At 38.7% G+C, this 20,123-nt stretch overlaps 1 protein-coding gene across 4 annotated transcripts in view; it reads right to left on the bottom strand.

The window, feature by feature from the left end:
* Nucleotides 1-4,462: 4,462 nt before the first annotated feature.
* GPSM2 (G protein signaling modulator 2) overlaps nt 4,463-20,123 on the bottom strand; it is a 51,233-nt gene continuing 35,572 nt past the window's right edge. For 2 of the 4 annotated variants that reach the window (XM_072644206.1, XM_072644208.1), the window contains 8 exons: nt 18,814-18,969; nt 18,391-18,499; nt 15,931-16,057; nt 13,056-13,126; nt 10,448-10,624; nt 8,252-8,420; nt 5,640-5,857; nt 4,463-5,269 (listed from right to left, as the gene is read on the bottom strand). In XM_072644206.1, the coding sequence (XP_072500307.1) occupies nt 5,030-5,269; nt 5,640-5,857; nt 8,252-8,420; nt 10,448-10,624; nt 13,056-13,126; nt 15,931-16,057; nt 18,391-18,499; nt 18,814-18,969 (1,267 nt within the window). In that variant the 3' untranslated portion in view covers nt 4,463-5,029. The remainder of the gene's footprint in view (nt 5,270-5,639; nt 5,858-8,251; nt 8,421-10,447; nt 10,625-13,055; nt 13,127-15,930; nt 16,058-18,390; nt 18,500-18,813; nt 18,970-20,123) is intronic. The other 2 variants (XM_072644207.1, XM_072644209.1) reach the window with 1 other exon arrangement.

The raw sequence follows: 20,123 nt of genomic DNA, 5'->3' as shown, positions 1-20,123 counted from the left end.
TTCAAAAACGAAGGACAAACACAAGTTTTGTACCTAATTTCTTGATTCTGCTCTTTTTTTAATTAATAAAAGCATTTAGAGATACACATTTTCCCCCAGTTACTCTTTTACTGCATTGGCATTGCACAGATTTTGATGTGGTGTCTTGTCATTTTCTTTAAAGACATTATTATATCTGTAATTTGTTCTTGGACCTACTCATTCTTTAAGTCATTTAGATTCCTATTAATTTTTAATCTTTGCTTCCAAGTCCCTATATTGAATATAACTTTTATTAGATTTTGGTTAGGAAAAGATGCATTTAATTTTTCTGCTTTTGTGAGGTTTTTTGATCAGTTTTTTGCATGTCCCATGTATAGCAGAGAAATAGGTAAGAAATTCCTTACTGTTCCCATTCAGTATTCTCCAGTAGTCTTAGCATAGCTAACATTTCTAAAATCCTATTCAAATTTTTAACTTTATTTTTTGGTTTAATTTATGTAGGTCTAACTATAATAAAAAGCAGCTAGGTGGCAGTGGCCTTGGCCTGGCATCAGGAAGACCTGAGTTCAAATCTGGCCTCAGACACTTACTAGCTATGTGACCCTGGGCAAGTCATTTAACCCACTTTGCTTCAGTTTCCTCCTTTGCAAAATGAGCTGGAGAAGGAAATGGCAAATCACTCCAGTATCTTTGCCAAGAAAACCCTAAATGAGGTCACAGAGTCAACTATGACTGAAACAATAAATTGAGGTCCCCTGCTGTTATATTTTTACTGTTTCCTCCTGTAACTCATTTGTTTAATTTTTCCTTTAAGAATATGGCTGTTACTCCATTTGGTGCATGTATGTTTAGTATAGATATTAATTCATTGTTTATGGTACCATTGAGGAGAACTTCTCTTAATTTAGGTCTAATTTTTGCTTTTCCTAAAACCACGATTGCTACTGCTGCTTTTTTTTAACCAGTTCAGATGAGAGTGGGGTTCTAGTGTTGTATGCTTCTTCCTGTTGTCTCCTTTATATTATGTAAACTTTTTTGCGTATCTAATTTATGAGTAATTTTCCCCATTCTTCTGCTCCCCACCATCCCAATGCATTCCTTTCCCCTACTCATTCCACTCCTCTTTTGAGATCATCTACAGATATGACAGAATCACAGCCAGGCCCTTCTAAGACCCCTGGTAATGGTCATGGTTATCTTACTGTACTAAAGTTTAAGCTCAAGGAATGAGACTATATTTTCCCCTGTGTCTGCAATGCTTTGCCCTTACCTTTACCTCTTAGCTTTTGTGGCTTCCTACAACTAACTTCTAGCTAAAATCTCATCTTTTGCAAGAAGCTTTTTCCAGTCTCCCTTAACTTAGTGCCCTCCCTCCCAGTTTATCCTGTATGTAGCATATTTGTACAGATGTTTGCATGTTTTCTTCTCCCTTATTAGACTGTGCTCCTTGAAAGCAATGAAGTTTTTTTGTTTCTTTCTTTGTATTCCCCCATGCTTAGCACAGTGCCTGGTACATAGTAGATCCTTAATAGATACTGGTAGACTGAATTAGGGTGGTGGCTGTAGGAGTGGCAGTAAAATGTACATAAGAAATGTTTTGAAAGTAGAAATCCCAAGACTTGGCAATAGATTGGATATGTGGGATGACACTGAGTTTGTGGACTTGGGTGACTAAGAAGATGGCAATATCTGTGACTACAATAGTATAGAAGTGGGAAGGATTCGGGAGGGAAAAGATAATGAGTTCTGTTTGTGTCTGTTGAATTTGAGATGCTTAGGGGACATCACTGGTGATGCAGGCAGGACTGGGGCTCAGAAGAGAGTTTTAACATACACATCTGAGATTCACCCACATGGAGGACCGGCTGAGATAATACAAAAGGAAAAGAAAGCCCAGAACAGAACATTCACAGTGCACATTCCAGGTATGAAGGTCCATAAAAGAGGGCTGAAGAGCAGTCCAGAGAGGCAGGAGAACCGGAAGATAGTAGTCTTAACAACCTAGATTAGGGGGTACCCAAGGGAAGGTAAGCAGTACTTTCAACATTCAATTAATGATGAGGTCAGAAGCCAAATTGTAGACGATTTAGAATCTAGGCAGAAAGCACGGACTGCAAATAAGAGTCTTATCCAATATTTAGCTAAGAAAGGGAGGACAGATACAGGGTGACAGCTAGTGGAGATGGTAGGATCAAAAGTTGTTTTTTTTTTAAAGACTAAGAGAGAGACATAAGTATGATTTTAGGTAGCAGGGAAGGAACCCCAATAGAGAGAGAATGAAGAGTGTGGATGATAGGGAGGCCCTCTGAAAAGATAGGAAAGGATGGGATCAAGGGTACATGTAGAGGCCACCTTTTCATCCAAGACCAAAACAAAGCATAGTGGGAGATGCATGAGTGACATGAGATGAGGGGAGAAGAGGGAGTTATTGGGGAATATTTCCCTCCCCCCACCTCCTTTAAAAGGGTTGGGAGAGGATGTTTCGTGGCATGCATTATGTAAGTTTTGGAGTAGAATTGATGCAGCAAGGGTCCAGCTGAAATTAGATAACAATTTTTATAGTCTGCACAGTTTGATGAGTTTGTCCTGAGTCTATTCAGAAGTACGTAGATAGGGAGAGGAGACAGATGGTAGGAGTAATCCAGGATTGGCATTTGGCAAGACCTAGTAAGTAATGGGCTAAGGGAACAAAGAATTCAAGAGTAAAGGCAGTGTAGAGCTGGTTTGTAGAAAGGAGTTGATATTGGGAAGGAAGGAGAGTATGGCCATTTGCAAGGGTGATGATCTGGGAAAGAAGAATAGAGGGAAAGATCATCATAAGGACAGAAGTTAGGGGGACATAAGGCATACAGAAAGATGGGAATGATGACTATGGGATAAAGGAATTTTGGAGTTCACAAACATGGAAATTGGCCATTTAGGAATGAGGACAAGATAAAGGGAGTTATCATTTCAAGGGATAACTATAGGGTCAAGACTGCAAAAAGCCAGAATAGTGAGGCAAGGATGAAGGAATGGCAGAACAGAGCCAGAGAAACGTGAGACCTTGGCAGGGACAACAGTAGGAAATGATTAGAAAGGGTTTATTTCAGATTTTGTGTAGGAAATGGACGATGGTGACATCTATGGTATGTAAGTCATGGGTGGCTGAGGTGTGGAGAAAAGAGGTAGGGACTCAGGTTGATAAACTAAAAGATCAGGATGTTGAACAATGTCATAAGTTGAAATTCCTGTGAATGAAGGCTGTTGTAGACTGTAAAATCTGGTATTGAACTCCTTTTGAGAAAGGAGGGAGAAAACAACATTAGAAGGCTGGCATATTGTGGCAATAAAGATTTGAACAGTGATATTAGATGGAGTGAACCTTAGACTTAGAGGATGGAATGACTGAAGGTCTAAAATGTCAGGGCATGATGAGGATGACTCCTGGACCAGTGGAACAAGTCATTCTCACAGGGGAGGGTGGCCAGTGGTGTGTGACAGCTTTTGGAGAGCCTGGGATGAGATCTAAGACAGCAGGCGGTGCTGAAGAATTTGGAAATGGGTCAGGGATAGAGACAAGTGTAGGGAGAAAGAAAGGATTTTCACTTCAGAAGGTGACTCAGTGACTCAGTCACAAAGAAAAGGGGAATGGGAGTTAGGAGTCTGCTAGTCAGAGGATGGGAAAAGAATGGGTTAATTGAAATCCTCAACACTTTTTGTAACGATTGAGTAGAACTGGTACAGGATGGCTTATCACTTCAAATAAACCCTGTGAAGCTGAGGCTGGAGGCAGTGCATGGAGGCGGAAAAATAATTTTCGGTATGGGAGGGACCATCTGGATCAGTAAACGCCCAGTAATCAGCCCACCTCTCAGTGCTAGTTTTGTGACTTTGTCCCAGTATGGCAGGGGATGAGGCTCACATACAGAGCAAGCAACAGACCTCACAGAACTTTTGTTACCTGGATAGATGAAAACCTCAGATGATGAGGAGACATGGTGTAATAGAAAAGAGGATGTACTGAGGTTTGAATTTCTTCATACATAAAACTGATAAAAATGGGGTAGTTGTATTACCCAGTAGGATTTTGAGAAGGAAAAAATGTGGTAAAGTTCTTTGGGAACCTTAAAATACCATATACATATCATTCATTCATTATTCTCATCCACACAGCTTCCTACTTTAGGATTCATTCAGTCACTCAAGAACTTAGTAAGCATCTAAGAGCACCTCACTCTGTTAGCAAGTTCTTCACTCTGAGCTGTTTTCCTGCAATTAAAACCCACTGATTCTAGATCTCAACTTTGGGGTCAAGAACAACTGTTGCATGTTATAAAAGCCCTTCTGGGATCTGAAGACAGTGAACCTAAACACACATAACCTCTGAATACGGTGCCTACACAGGAGTTTCTGTTCCAGCAGGATTTTAGCAGAGGAGGGATGCTGCAGTATGTATTTGTCACAAATGTACACAAACATGGAAAAAAGGCCCCAACACTTAATATGAGAGGAAAGTTTATTCCTCTAGAGATTCCTTTGTACCAGCTCTGGCTTTCAGACAAAGTAAAGATAATGGGGCAAACTGAGATGAAAAAAAAATTCAAGATCTGTACAAAACAATGTTTCTTACAAATGATCTTTTCCATTAATCAAGTACGTTATTTTGAAGGAGCACCCTACAATCCCCCAACACAGTCAAGTATAAAAAAGTACCATTGCCAATCATTAAAATAAAAAGATCTCTAGTGAGAAGATAAATTCCTAATCTATAACTTCCTATTTTACAAAAATACAGAGAAATTTCAGCAAGTCAAAAAAAATACAAAACCTAAGCAGTGACCACATGCTGATACTGCACCTTACAAGTACACTAAAGCACTGTTCAAAAAGATAATCAAAGGAATGTTAATTCTTCGTCACTGTACCATTAAAAAATATTTACATAATTCTAAAAAAAAAAAACTTTTAAGCTGTATAATTGATTCTACTACAGAGCTACAAAAATTCCCTTTAAGGTAAAGGTAAGTTTATTTTCCCTGTAGTAACTATGAAATAATGTACAGTACTAATGGTTTCCTGATTTTCCTTCTGAATTTTCAAATTCTAACAAGGCACCGCTTTGCAAAAGGTCTTTTAGTCCAAATTTGGTGTCTCTATTCTGATCTCGCTGTAAAAGAACTCTCTGTTCATCCATTCTTTTTGCCTGAGACCGTAAAATAAGGCTAAAAAAGTCCTCATCTGGTACTGTTGGTCCCTTGGTAGCAGCAGGTGGTGGAGCACATCTTTGATCATCTAATCTGGAGCCCTAAAAATACAGGAAAAGGGGATTAAAATGTTACCATGGCAAAGGAAAACCACACATTACAGGGCTGGGGGACACTTTAATCACTTTAATTTGTGTAACTTTGGGCAAGGTAGGGTCCTCAGTTTACTCATTTGTAAAATGAGGTTGCTTCTGACTCTGAGTCTATGACCTTACAATCTGAGTATTCAGTTGCATCATGCTCAGAGAGTCTAGAGGTCAAATGGAGTAACTTTTTCCTAAAACAACCCAAATCAAAAAAACACCCAGTCCTTTCTAGTGTCCTGAATAATTTATAAAAGCTGTAATATTTCTGTCTATATATCGGCATAAAAGGGCTAAGTACATAACAACAACAACAAAAAAGACATACTTGGCATTTTACAAGGATATCAAAGAAGTCATCATCTGGCTCTTTGCTGTCATTGGCAATCAGGTGGCCAAGTACTGACTGATTATTGCTGGGGGTTAAACGAAGCCCTGGCAGATTGCTAAAACTGGCCCGTTGGTCATCTAGACGACGGCTCTGTGAGCTAGCAAGCAGATCCAAAAATTCATCCGTATGGGGGGAGACGATGGAAACAGACAGAGCTAGGAAGGTAAAAGCAAACACAAACCGTTTAAGTACAAGAGTCAAAAATATGGTCACTTCCCTCTAGGAACATATTCCTCTCAAAATATGCCTGGAGCCAAACATCAGTTATCCCAATGAATTGACAGAAGAAAAGGTGTGGCTAATCGGAACCTAAATCTTTCTTCACATTTGGTTTTGGAATATAGTAAAATATGTTCAGACACAGACCTGATCATAGCCTTGCTCTGTGCTCAGCTGCAGCACTGAATTCTTAGAACCTGAATTAGGGATTGTGGGAAAAGGGACAAGATTATCACTCCAAACCCACTGCAGGAGAAAGGGCCTGGGTACAAATTACATTCCTATTCAGCACTGAAGACCCTTTCAGTCTTATTACGTTACTGCCCTTCCTGAACTCTTTAAGATCTAGCCAACCCAGCCTTAGCTTTCATTATACACAAAACTCCATCTCTGAACCTCTGCCCTAGCTGCCCCTCCCTTCATGCCTGTAGTACCCTCCACACCTCTCCTTAGATGATCCCTTGTTTCTTCCCAGATTCAGCTGAAACACAATCTTCTCCAGGAAGCCCTTCTAATGACCCAGCTACTATTGCCTTCCTCCTGAAAAACCTGCTGTGTACACACCTTTATGTGTGCCTTATCCCCCTCAAAAAGCATACACCGAAGGCAAGAGCCGTCTCACTTTTGCCTTTGTATCCCCAGCACCTGCATGGTGCCTGTAAGGTGCTTTGTAAATGCTTGTTCATCAACCTGGGACGAATCACTTCTCTGGGTTTGAGAAACAGTCTGGGAAACGGACTGAATGCTGAGGTCGGGGACAAGGAAGACCTGGGTTTAGCTCTCTAGGACTTAACTGCTCTGTCACAGAGCTGAGCTGGGGGCTGTGCTGGTGAAACTGAAAAACCCAGATCTTTTCTAAAGATACTGTATTCTAGGTTAACCTCAGACAGGACAGGGCAGTGTAGGGCTCTCTCCTATTTAGGCATTTTTGTTCTTTGTCCCAAGATCATTCTTGTTGGCAGCAGAGAAAAAAGAATAAACTAAACAGTGCAGCCTTCTGCTTTTCCTCACTCATCCCCTCCAAACAATGGTCCTGAACCCTTCTTGGGTGGGCCTGTCTCCCCACAATGTAACTTTAAAATCCTTTTGTGTCCTTGGCTTTCCTTGCCTACTCCAAATGCCTTGTGATTTTCATTGGTCCTGACACTGTGTGTATGAGACTGTGTCATGCTTCTGGAGTTGTCCTGTTACCTGAGAAGATGCTTTTCTGTACTTGTCCTAAAATTTTTAGCCAATTAGTTCTTGTGCATCCAGGGTTCCCTAAAACAACTATTCCTGCTCTTCCTCATCAGAATTGTTCTCTGTGTATTTCTTCTTGGGCTGGCTTCCCATTCTAATTTGAGGCCACAGAATCCTCTGAAATTGGCTCTTCTAAAATCTTGGGGCAGTGCCTGTCAGACTATCCCTACTTTCACTATCCTTTGATGCCACAAATTCTAAGATAGTGTTCAATTCGTAATGTTCTCATCCTTTCCACTCCAGCAACCACACGCCTGCTTGGTGGTAGAAATCACATCCAGAATAGCAATCTGCCTCATTGGTTCCTCTACCTTCTTAGGTATCATTAAGGCAAGTCAAGAAATCATCAGGTGCTGTTTTGAGTGGAGAGGAAGATTCAGCTATGAAGCCAGAGGTGTTAAAACTCAGGTCACGGAACCAGGTTAACATGTAATTGGGAAATGTTTAACAGAATAATTGAAAATACAATATAGATAATGTTTGTGGTTTTCTTAATATGAAGCCCACAGGGATCCATTTCTATTTAAATCTGACACTGCTGAAGTCCCTATTACCACTATGTCATGAATCTTAACCAGGCTGGTGATCAGTTTCTTAAATTCATGTTTCCTCTTGCTGTCCAAGAAGCCTGTAATATATACTCCACTGTAAAAAATGCTTGTTTCTCCTTTCAGTGACCTTCCCAGAAAGGATGTCCATCTTGTTTCTGCTCCTTGTTTATACACATACATATGCGTTCACAAAACCCAGAATGCCTACCCTCTGATGTATCCCATTCTTTTAAAGGAGGTATTCTCTTCTAGAACCACATCCCAATCATGGAATCCTATCAGGTCTCAGAGACACTCTTGTTCAGGCCCCTGGGTCACAGTGGTTGTTACCCACACTCTGCACATCTGTGTATGAAATGTCAGGCTATGGTTTCACTGCTGGCCTTTTCCTTCTGTTTTGTTTCCTGGGGGTTTCTGGGTGTCCCTCGTTTTCCTTCTTTCCAATGCAGAAATAAGAGTCCTGTCCCCAGGTGTCTCGCCTCTATTGTTAGCCTCCTTTCCTAAACCTAAGAATACTGCGATGTGATGGAAACAGCTTACGTGATTTACATTTTCTCTTTGTTTTGGAGGGCGTGGAGGAAGTTGTAGCTGAAGCTGGGTGGCAGTTCTTGTCCTTTAAGCAGCACCTCTGGTCATCCATCCTATTACTTTGAAATCGGCTTAACAAATCAAAGAACCCTTCATCTCCAATAGTATCAGCACTGATTTTCTGAAAGGTTAAGAGAAAAACAAATGCAGCTTTAGAATTCAGCATTCTTCTTAAAACAGGAACCAGCCCCCCCACCCCCCACTCCCCACCGCCATCCCTGCCAGCCTCTGATGCCAAAATGCAAAAGGTACAAAAAGTATACCTTTCCATCCCTGGGAGGACAGATCAAGTTGGTTCTATCAGTATTAACAAAATAAAAAGTATCATTACAATCCTAACAAGTATTTCCGTGCTTTTTTTTATACAAGAAAAATTTATATGAGAAATATACTAAAAAAACCCACTAATGTATAAATGCAGCATAAAGATCTACATTTCTGACTCAAAATTAGTTTTTACAAATCTCCTGATATAAGAACTAAATGCTTCAACCTTTCAGAAAAATACTGTTAAAATTATTCAAGAAGCAGAAACAAGCCTCCCTACCGAGGTTATTTCCAGACCTTCTCTGCACGAGAGTTGATAGTAATGGTAGTTCACATTTACATAACACTTGAAGGTGTGGAAAGTACTTTGCACAGATTATTTTCACTTAATCCCTATGAGAATCCTGTGAAGTAGCTATTATTTTTAATCTCATTTTATAGATGAAGAATTTGAAGATCAACAAATTTAAATTTCTTGCACAGGTGTGAATAAGAAAAAATACAAATTTTTATCCCTTTTCTAAAGAATTTTTTTTATTATTGTTGGATTATGAAATATGTTTAAGATGTGGTTATTCATAGATTGCTACCCAGTCTTTAAAATATTCTGATGTATTAGAATCTTGATCTTCATTGACTTTGAAATATTAATTCATGACTTCACTGGCTTCTGAATAATGGCTTCCCTCCATCATTACAGATTACCACCCTTCTAGCAAATGGTGTAGCAAATAGCATGAGCAGCTGTGTCCAAAAAAGTTTATTACTTCGTAGGCAATCTTCTGATGATTAAACTTACATAGGCTGTCTGGCGTTCGGGTGCCAAGCCTATATTTGTCACTGGGTCCGTGCTTAAAGACTTTACAGCCTTGATGGACCAGCCCGAGCTAGTATTCTCCTGACGGCCTTGTGACTGATGGGCAGGGGCAGAAGGCTGGATTTTGGAAGCCTTGGGCTTAGATTTTGCTTCTGACACTTGGTAGCTGGGTAACCATTTACAAGCAAGTCATTCTCATACAAGATGATTATAAAGCACTTTACAAACTATAAAGCCCTGTGTAATGTGTAAAATGCTGTCTTAGTTCAGTTTTAACCTCCATACCACAAAAAGAGCTATGTAATAAGAAGATATTTATGTAAAATAGTCATATATGATTACAACAGAAAAAATACTGGATTTCAAGTCATATGACCTGGGATAAAATCTCAGCTGTTACTTACTAAACTTAATGACTTTTGAAGGCCTCACAGGGTGTAGGTTTTGGTGAGAAGATAAAGAAAGGCGACTTAAGGCAGTAGAAAAGAAGAGAGAGTTTAAGACAATGTGTTACAAAAACCAAGAAAGGAAGAGATGAGAGGCAAAGTGTTCCAGAGAAGTCAAGGAGAAGGAGAAGAGGTCTCTGGCTCACCACACTGTGCTTTGTAAACCTTCACACTGTGACCAAAACTGCAGTTAGCATTCTGGTGGCCATGCTGGGTCCCAGAAAACACCATGTCTGTCTAAAGAGTCCAGTCTTTATTTAGGTTGAGACCCAGCCTCTACTCCATGCCACCAGGGGCTAATGTAGTAAGACTTTAACAGCAGTTAAGAGAAAGAGGGGCATGATGGATCAAGCTGACCTTGGAGTGAGGAAGAGATGAGTTCAAGTGCCACCACTGATACCTACTAGTAATGTGACCAAAGGCAACTAACCTTCAAGTACCCCAAGTAACCTTCTAAGACCTGCTGATCTGTACTGATAGAGGATGTTTCCTCTCTGGCAGTTCCTAGACCAATGAAATCACAGGTCCAAAACAAAACCAAGCCAAAAAGACTTTCACAGAAGTGAAGCTAACACACATCTTTATCTCTGCCCAAACCAAAAGTCATTATAAACATACTCTTTGAGAGCTTGGAAGTCGGTGATCAATAGAATTACTAGCATCTTGCAGAACTTTAGTAGAAGAATTATTTTTGTACTTTTTCCCCTTGAGTCGATTTACAAAAAGCAACTTTGCGGATGGTTTGGCAAGAAGAGGTTTCTGCTTAGCAAGAAGTTCACTATTCCAGTTCTGAACCTAGAAAATTAAACATAAAGATGAGAGGTTAAGAAAAAAAAGTAGGCTCTAATTTCATACAATGGCAGCCTTATAATTAATTTTGTTGAATCAATAATAGTCATTAATGGTTCAATATCAATTTGGTTGTCAATTTCTAAGACAGTAGCTGAAAAATGTGTGTTTGACCTTGGGCTATTTTTGCCATTTTTAAATCAAAGTTAACAGGTTTATCAGTGACTTAAATAAAGGCAGAAGTGGCATAACTATACAATTTGCAGAGCATACAACACTCTCTGGAGAGGTTTGCCACTATAGTTGAGATAAAAAAGAACAGAATCTAGTATTGTGAAATCTTAGAGGGATAAGTGCAGTTACAAAAGCTAAGGCAAACTTGAGATGTGCTAATACAGGCAGAGACCCCAGGAGTCAGGGGGCGGCAGCTCCCACAGCCCTGCCCTTGTCAAAGGGCATCGAGATTATGACCTCCAGTGCTAGGAGCACCACAGCCAATATGGACATTAACAAGATGGACAGTAACTAGGAGGAGGAAGGACCTTGAATTTATGTCATATGAGGATCAGCTGTTTAGCCAGGAGAAAAAACAACTAAGACATGATAGCTATCTTCCAGTATGTTAAGGCCTGTAATGCAGAAGACAAACTAGAGTTGTGGGAAATCAAATGAAATAACATTTGTAAAATACTTAGTCCAGTGCCTGGCACACAGTAGGCACTATATAAATGCTAACATTACATATATAAATTATAAACATTTTAATACCAATAATCGTCATCCTCCTTCTTGACCTATCTGCTACTGTATTTGAGCTCCTCTCCCTCTAATCTTTCTTGGAAACCTCCTAAGCTCCTATGGGTCTAACCATTATCACTATGCAGATGGCTCCCACAGCTACATATCCAGCAGTCCCATGTCACTAATCACCCCTCTGGGCACGTGAGAACTGAACTACCGTGCCTGCTAAACCTACCCCCTTCTTCCCAACTTCCCTGTTTCTGCTGAAGCCACAACAATCTTCTAGTGTCTCAGGTGCAAAATCTGTCCCTGTCCTTGCCTCTTCCTTTTCCCTTACTACATAAATCTAATCAGCTGCCATTTCTACTCAGGTCATCTCTGGAACCTGCCCCCTTCTGTCCACTTATGCAAACATCACCTTTCATCCCCCTCCCAAGATCACTGCAACCACCTCCAAACTAGTCTCTGCATCAAGCCTCTCACCACTCTGGTCCACCTTATACAAAGGTATGCCAGATTCATTTTCCTTAAGTGCAGATGTGACCATATGATCCCCCTCCTCAACCAACTCCACTGGCTTCCTATCTTCTTTTGTATAAAATACACATTTAAAAAATGAGCAGAGTTCGAGACCTCCACTCCACATGTTTCTATTTATGCCCAACCAGTGGTAGAGCCTTCTGAGCTCGTTTTGGTCTGATCAGCCACAGATGGACACACTGTACCTTGACCTCACCATAGTGATATCATTTTGATCCTCCTTGAAAATGAAGGATAACAACCAACCAATATTAAAAAAGAAAAAATACTTTTAAAGCCCTCTACAAACTGATCTCAACCTATTGTTCCAGCCGCACTGGACATTACTCCTCCCTTCACATTCTGTAATCCAGCCACAGTAACCTTTACTTTGGATAATTTGCACTATTTAACTATCCTTATTTCATAACCATGGAGAGTAGAGAGACAGTCAACCAAATCAGACTTAACTGATAATGATCTCCTTTGCCTTAATAAACTCCCTTTCCTCGCTTCTTTTTAATTTTTTATTATGAGCTGGCTCACTGGGTAGAGGTGGGAGAGGGATAATGTTGGAAATAAATGTGATGTAAAACCAAAAGATATCAATGAAAATTTGAAAAAAACCTAACGAATAGTCATTTTCTTACTAATCTTAAAATATGTTGCAGGAAACAACACATTGTAGTTTACAGACACCTTTCTCATGATTACTTTTTAGCAACAACATCTCCCAAAGTAAAGTTTCTTCTAAGTAAACTTGCCTTAAGGAAGATATAGGAAACTATCTTTTCAAGATGTACTTCGAATTTTGAAAAGTATTTTTAACACTAAAAGTTGTTGCATTCTAAAAATACAAGTAAGCAAACTGTCTTTTCCTTGTTATTTTTCATTAAAAATATCTATTGCTATATAACAAATTTAAATCTTGTAGTATTAACTCCTCAATTCTTGAAAAACCTTGGCAACTACGTCACTAAAGTGTTTTTTTTAGTTGACAACCCCTTTATGAGGACACATTTTTAATCACAGTTGTAAGGCTGTAAATTTGCATAGGATCCTAATTTTTATTTTTTTGCTAATTCACTGAAGTTACTTAAACTGAATATTTACTCTATTAAGCACTGTCATTACCAAAATTCTCATAACTAAAAAAAGTGATTAAAAAACTGCCAACCTTCTCTGGTGTTAACTTCATGAGTTCCATATTTTCCATACTGTGTCGGCGTCCTACTTTAGGGCGTGTATCTTTGGGGGAAAAAATGCAAAATAAAAATAAACCAACTTGGCTCCAGCAAGGCCCTTCACAGTGTAAGTTCAGCACACCAGTTCTACTCACCTTTCAAGAATGATGTAGGTTCCAGAATATCAGAAAGCGAATGTGTATGAATCAACTGAGAGGGTTTAAGAAGAATCATTTTGTATTCTAACTACATAAAAATAGATTGTTCACTCCCTCTCAAGAGCTTTGATTTGGAGAGTTTATATTATGACTTGAAACTCCACCCTCTAAAATTTACCCTCTAATTTAGAAGGGCATTTTACTGGTTATAACATTATACATATTGTTTCTAAAAAAATGAGTTATAGTGGTTTTAGTTAACTTTTTAACATTTAAGGAAACTCTGAAGGAAAAGGGGCTGAAAACTTCATCTGAGAAAAGCAAAAGAATTAAAATAATAAAGCATTACCAAGTCATGACTCATTTTTGCGCTATTCTTTTCCACTATCAGATCTCACATGGTGACAGTGACTACCAGAAAACCAGTCAAGATATTCAGAAACCAGGGTCTCTCCAACAGGTTCCTCTTCTTCCTAACTTCTCAAGCCTTCTGCAGTCTGGCTTCTGACCTAATTATTTCCCTGACACTACCATCTCTTAAAAAATTATCCATCTCTTTACTATCTAATCTAATGGCTTCTTCTCAATTCTTATCCTTCCTGACCTTCCTGAAACATATGCCATGATCCATCGTCCTTGTCTCTCTTCGGATTTTTCATGAGTGCCCTCTCTTGTTACCCGTCTGCTTCTGCATTCAGTCATGCATGAGTGTCCCCAAAGACTCTGTCCTAGGCCCTTTTCTCTTCTCCCTCCTTCTATCTCACTTGATGATTCCATTAGTTCCCAAGGGTTAATTGTCACCTTTCTACAGACGATTCCCAGATTTATGCCCAGCCCTAGTCTCTCCCTGACTTGGAGTCACAAACTATCAGCTACAACTGGACATGTTGAATTGGGATCTTCTGTAGGTAGCTCAAACTTCACATGTCCAAAACAGAAGTGCCTCCTATATGCAAAGTACTAATGCTGAGTACTTTAGAAATATGATCTCATTTAAGCCAGTCACCCATGCTGATCACTTTTCTCAGATGTATCTAAATCTGTATCAAAGTCCCCTTCTCTCCACATATACCCTCCTCACTTCTCAACTGGACTATCAGAAGAGTCCTTCTCACCTCCAGGATCAGTACAAGGTCCTCTATCTGGCATTTAAAGCCCTTCCCAGCTCCCTCCCTCCCATCTTCATGCACACTCCATGATCCACCTTTATGGGTCTATTTGTTCCTCAGACAAAGCCCTTTCCCACGTTCTTGCAGCAGCTGTCCCCACTGCTGCAATCCTCAGCCCACTGACCCGAACTCTTAGCTTCCCTGGCGTCTCAGCTCAAATCCCATCTTTTGTGGGATGTTGTTCCTGGTCCCCTTGACTGCCAGTGCCTGCCCTGTGAGATAATTTTCTGTCTATTCTGTATGTTTCTTATATGTACACAGTCATTTAGATTTTGTCTTCCCCATTAGAATGCGAGACCCTTGGAAGTGGGAGCAGTGTTTTTGCCTTTTTTAAATGCCAGCACTTCATACAGTGCTTAGAACATAGTAAGCGCTTAATAAATGCTTGTAACTGACAAACTATGCAGAAACTAAAGAAAAGGATATTGGGATACTTCTAAGAAGATGGAAATAGCTATACAAATACCAAAAAGAATTCATCAAAATGATAAAGAATAGATTAGAGAAAAGCTCTGATGCAATAAACATATTTAATAAAACATGGGGGAAAACACAGAGAAATGAACATGGAGCCAGCATAAGAAGCAAAAAGAGAAATTCTGAAAGACACACTTAACTGAATAACAGATATTCTAGAGAAACTGAAAAAAGTGTGAATTCTGAAACAGAGTCCTAGGAAGATTTAAAGATATGAATGGAGCTGAACAGAACTCAACAGAAGATAATGAAGGTTTTTACTTTGTAAAAAATGGAAAGTAACAGACAGGCAAGTAGCTAAAAGTAGCACAAAAAAAAGCAAGAGAGCAAAAAACAGGAGATAATTCAAAGTGGAAGAGCAGGTTCAGGGAAGGGAATTAGAAGAAAAAGTTCTAAGTTTCAATAATTTTAAAGTTTACAATACATTTTCCCAAGTGATTGTTCCTTTCTGGAACTTGGAAGGGACTGAATCTAAATTTTTAAAAAATACTTCTTTGTGGAAAATCTCGAGCAGAGCAACACAGAAATGGTATTCAATAAATGTGAGGCTGAGCTTGTCTTCATCAAGAACAGAGCTTTTCTGTTTAATAATTTTAATATGTAAAAATGACAAATTTTTTTTCCCCTAAGAGTTTTAATGTCAGCCAGATCATCTCGCAAACAGAAGTTTCTTAGATTCCCTGGCGGGGGGAAGGGAATAATATCCAATTCAAACATTCTAAAGCAATCACAAAATTCTCATGCTAGGTATTTTAGAAGTGAAAAGTGAAACATGGATTAGGAAAAAAACAAAAATAAAACAACTCAATCACATAATGTACTATAATATAAAAAAATACAGTAATATTGATTTGACACTGATACTGATAAAAGTCAGGTAAAAATTAGACATATCTATGTAAACATGGAATGTTGCATTTTCTATTCACAAGCAAAAATGATCCTACCAAGCATCAAAATTCATCATATGGAAAATATAAGCTTCAAACTTTTATCACGTTCTCTTACACTTATATACATAACTCCAGATAATAAAACTGGTTTACCACAAAACATGCACTTACCACACAAGTTGTCAATTTCATTGTTTTCAGACATCATTGAATTATTTGTGCTATAGCTGAGACCAAGCACCGTCTGAAGATCCGAAAGGTTCAGCCTCGCTGTCAGCTCTCCACTTCTGTCCCCAATCTACAACCAACAAGTACTGCAATTTTAGAATCACTACTGAAAGATTAGGGATATTAAAGATTAAGAATACATTTTTGATTATTTTGAAGGGTCAATAATTTGACAGAATTCCAACTAATTAGTAATCTAAATATACTATTTTCCACATTTATCTAAAAATAGTGTGATCTGAAGGATTATTAAAACAATTATTTATTTTGGAAAGAAAAAACAGAACCAAACACTGGATAACAAAGTAAATCTAATGTTCCAATACTCTTATTTTCAAGACTACACAAAAATTCTCTTCTCCTACCACTCGATAATCCTTCATTCCTATCTACCTTTGCCCTATCCCACCCTGCCCTTCTACTCCACTGTGCTCTCCAGAGCTTCTATACTATCATTAACACAATTATCCTTGGGTCCAGATTTCTTTACTCTCTCTAGTGCTTCAATAAACTAAACTCTCCTCAAGTGCCTCAGACATGAATCAGGTGAAATAATACTTCCTAACCCTCACTACCACTAAAAGTCACTCCGTCCATTACTCTTTCTCAGTCCCTTCTCCTTCAGATTCATTTTATGCATCTCTACCTTCCTATTTGGATCCTGACTGCAGTTATCTACCAACCCCAAGGCAGATCACAAGGAGATTGGTCCATGACCCAATCTTCTCCCTCCATCCCCAATCCCTTGCCCTCACACTTAGGAACTTCAATATAGATGCTGAGGATCCTTTTAAATTTATCAACCTTTACCTCCTGGAACCAGCCCACTTTGATGTTTACTCAACCCCATCCCCTCACCTCACCTTCCCAACCACTAGTATTCCACTCCATGACCCAGAATTCTGAAACTTCTCTTTCTGACCACAACTTGTTCTACTTCTGTCTCTACCCTCATTTCTCCTAATACTAGTCTTCAGTGTCAATGAAATTTTTTGTCACTCCTGGTCCACTGCCTTCTGGACTCCCTTTTTCCCTTGAAAATGCCTGACTTTATAGTTCATCAAATCCCCTCCCAAATCCCTTGCCCTGTTGACACTAATGATGTGCATCCCCACTCTGAGTTATCCTCACTATCCCCTTCATCTCTGTTTCTACTGGCATTATACTATAGGAAGTCATCCAACTGGGTTAGTTAGGGCTACCAGAAATTCATGTTCCCTAATCTCAACCAGGCCTTTGTTGGTGCATGACAATCTCCCATTCTTCCCTAACTGACCCCCTAGTGGCTATTGCAAACATTCCCTTTTCAAACTACCTATGACACCTGACAGACCTAAGTCCCAAGTAGGCCATCGTTCATGTCACTTACTACCTCAATGCCTCGAGATCTGAACCCTGATATTCATGACTTCAAGCCCAAATTCACACCATGACGCCTCTCAATTTTATCTATCTATATACACACAAGTACTGTACATATGTATATCTACACACAGATACATTAGACACAAATATGTTTACATCTGTATCTACGGTGTCTGAGTGCGATCTGCACACAGACTAAGTGCCCTCTCTAAGAGAGTGCAGACTCCTGGAAGAGGGTGGCTTTTTGTTTTCTCTCTCTGAACTCTTGCTCACCACAGGCACTGAATGAAATGTCTGTTGGGTCAGAGTGGATGAAGAAATCAAGACTCACTAAGGCTAAATGGTGCAGTGGATAAGAGTCCCTAGCCTGGAGTCAGGAAGACTGATCTTCCTGAATTCAAGTCCAGCCTCGGACACTTACTAGCTGTGTGACCCTGGACAAGTCACTTTACCCTGTTTGCCTCAGTTTCTTCATCTGCAAAATAAGCTGGAGAAGGAAATGACAAACCACTCTAGTATCTTTGTCAAGAAAACTCCAAATAGGGTCACAGAGTCAGACACAACTGAAACAACTGAATATCCACAACAAAAAGACTAAATGATTTGCCTAATATCATAAAACTAGCAAGTAGAGGAGCTCAAACTGGATTCCAAGACTTCAGTGTCCTACTGTAGTGTCCTTCCTACTATCCTGTTTTCTCTTTGATAAGTTAATTTTAATTTTTCTGGAAAAAGAAAAATGCTTTAGGATTGGGCAGATGAGAGAATAGTGGGGTTAAACAATGTTTTTTATATTTAAGGAATGTTATTCTCCTTCCATGTATTATCTTGCCTAAAATGGCCAATGATTCAAAACCTCAAAAGGTCACAGTTTAATTTTCTCAAATGAGTATCACATAATTAATAAACTCATCAGCAACACTGAAGCAGTTTGGACAAGGGAAGGAAGAAATGTGTTCCTCCACCCCGTCTCATCCTCCCTTCCCTGAAGTCAAAATCAAAATAGCAGTTTCATAGGGAAGTTTTATAGTTTCTTACTTCTCTTGAAATTTCCAAGTGCTTCTCAGCAAAATGCATGGCTTGATCATGATTTCCTAATGCTGTGTAGGCATTTCCCAAACTCCAGCATGCTCTTCCTTCTCCAATTCTGCAACACAATCCAAGCAAACATTTATGATTCCAAAATGAAGTTTTCTAATATACAAGGTCAGGATTACCTGGCAGTACTTTAAGACATCAAGAATACTCTGAGTTTACTTATTCTTTCATTCAAGGAACACACTACAATCACATATTACTAAAGAATCAACCCAACTAAGGAAACCAGAACTCAAAGCTACATTTATTAAAGAAGCAAAATTTAAAATAAGCAATTTTTCTAAAGCATTAAAATAAAGGTTTCTGGGTTGATTATCTAATATATTTTACCAAAGATACAGAAAATGAGTTGATCATTTTTACCTATCATTCAGTTCTTGAGCTATAGTAAGGTGTTTCAAGTGATAATCAATGGCCTTTTCATAGTCCTGAAGTAAAGTATAAGTGTTCCCAAGGCTATAACAAGACTGTGCTTCTACAGCTCTATCTTTAAGCTGCCGGGCCAACTGTAGTGTTTTCCTGAAATCAAGGAAAGTCCATTGTAAAACAGCCATATTTCATTATAAATTACAATACTACAATTATAAAATTGTTAACTCAAAAATTCTGTTCTCTCTGAAGCTTTTCACATACACAATAAAGATCCTTAAATGAAGATGTTAAGCATAAAACAATAAAATAAACTAAAATGGCAAGTTCAGACTACTGAATAACAGTGAAGATGTTATTTTATGGCTATCCTACAAAAATATGAAAAGTGTACTGATGTATAAGATCAAGAAATCACAATGATTAGCATGTTAATTTTCAGTATTTATGTGTTTTTTATATTGCCTTTACTTTGGTGACTATTAAGAGGCTGTTTCTAGTTCATCTAATTCAACTTTACTGTTTACCTAAATTAAAATGTTTAGTTGATTAAGGCTAATATTTAAATTCATAATTTCTAAATAAAATGGGTGATTATAGATAACACAAGCATATTTACACATAAAAACATAGCTAAATTTCACAGATCAAATGTGTCACCATCACCAGTTTTCATGATTTTAGATTTGATCTTAAATAAGTTCTTTGTTACAAAGTAAGTTTACTTCCTACATAGCAAAAACATAATTATGAAACATAACTGACTCTAAGAGCCAAGGGTGATTTTTAAAAATATTCTTAGACACATGTGGATTGTTAGTATCCCCTGCAAAAGAATCACCATGGAAAGTGACAATGTAAATACTTTTGGAATGATCTTCAGAAACTGCAGCAGTTTTCTGAATATTCTTGGTGATGGCAAATCACAGGTGGTGGATTTCATTTTTGGCACTAGCTAAAAGTCTTTTCTAGATCAAGTCTGGTGAATGAGGTAGGTGAGACCAAGCTGAGTGCTAGTATTTGCTCTTCAGCCCCCATCCCTGGGGTACTAAGTTATCACAACAATGTTACTTCACAATGTAATTGATTTCTTAGTATAGATCATTAATAGGCTCTGAAGGAAATTCCAAATGAGTTTTTCAGTACTGTTCTGAGTAAGGACAGCATCACCCTCAAATAGAAGTTCTGAAGGAATGTCACCCAGCTATATGTAAAAGTTCCAATATGTTTAACTTAAAAAGGAAATCTAAAATAGGCTCTCATCATTGTGGATTTATCTTATTTGACTGACACACAGTATTCAC

Source organism: Notamacropus eugenii, chromosome 2, assembly GCF_028372415.1.
Source record: "Notamacropus eugenii isolate mMacEug1 chromosome 2, mMacEug1.pri_v2, whole genome shotgun sequence".
Classification (NCBI taxonomy): Eukaryota; Metazoa; Chordata; class Mammalia; order Diprotodontia; family Macropodidae; genus Notamacropus; species Notamacropus eugenii.
The sequence above is the reverse complement of the archived record's forward strand: the minus strand, read 5'-3'. Positions and strand labels throughout refer to the sequence as shown.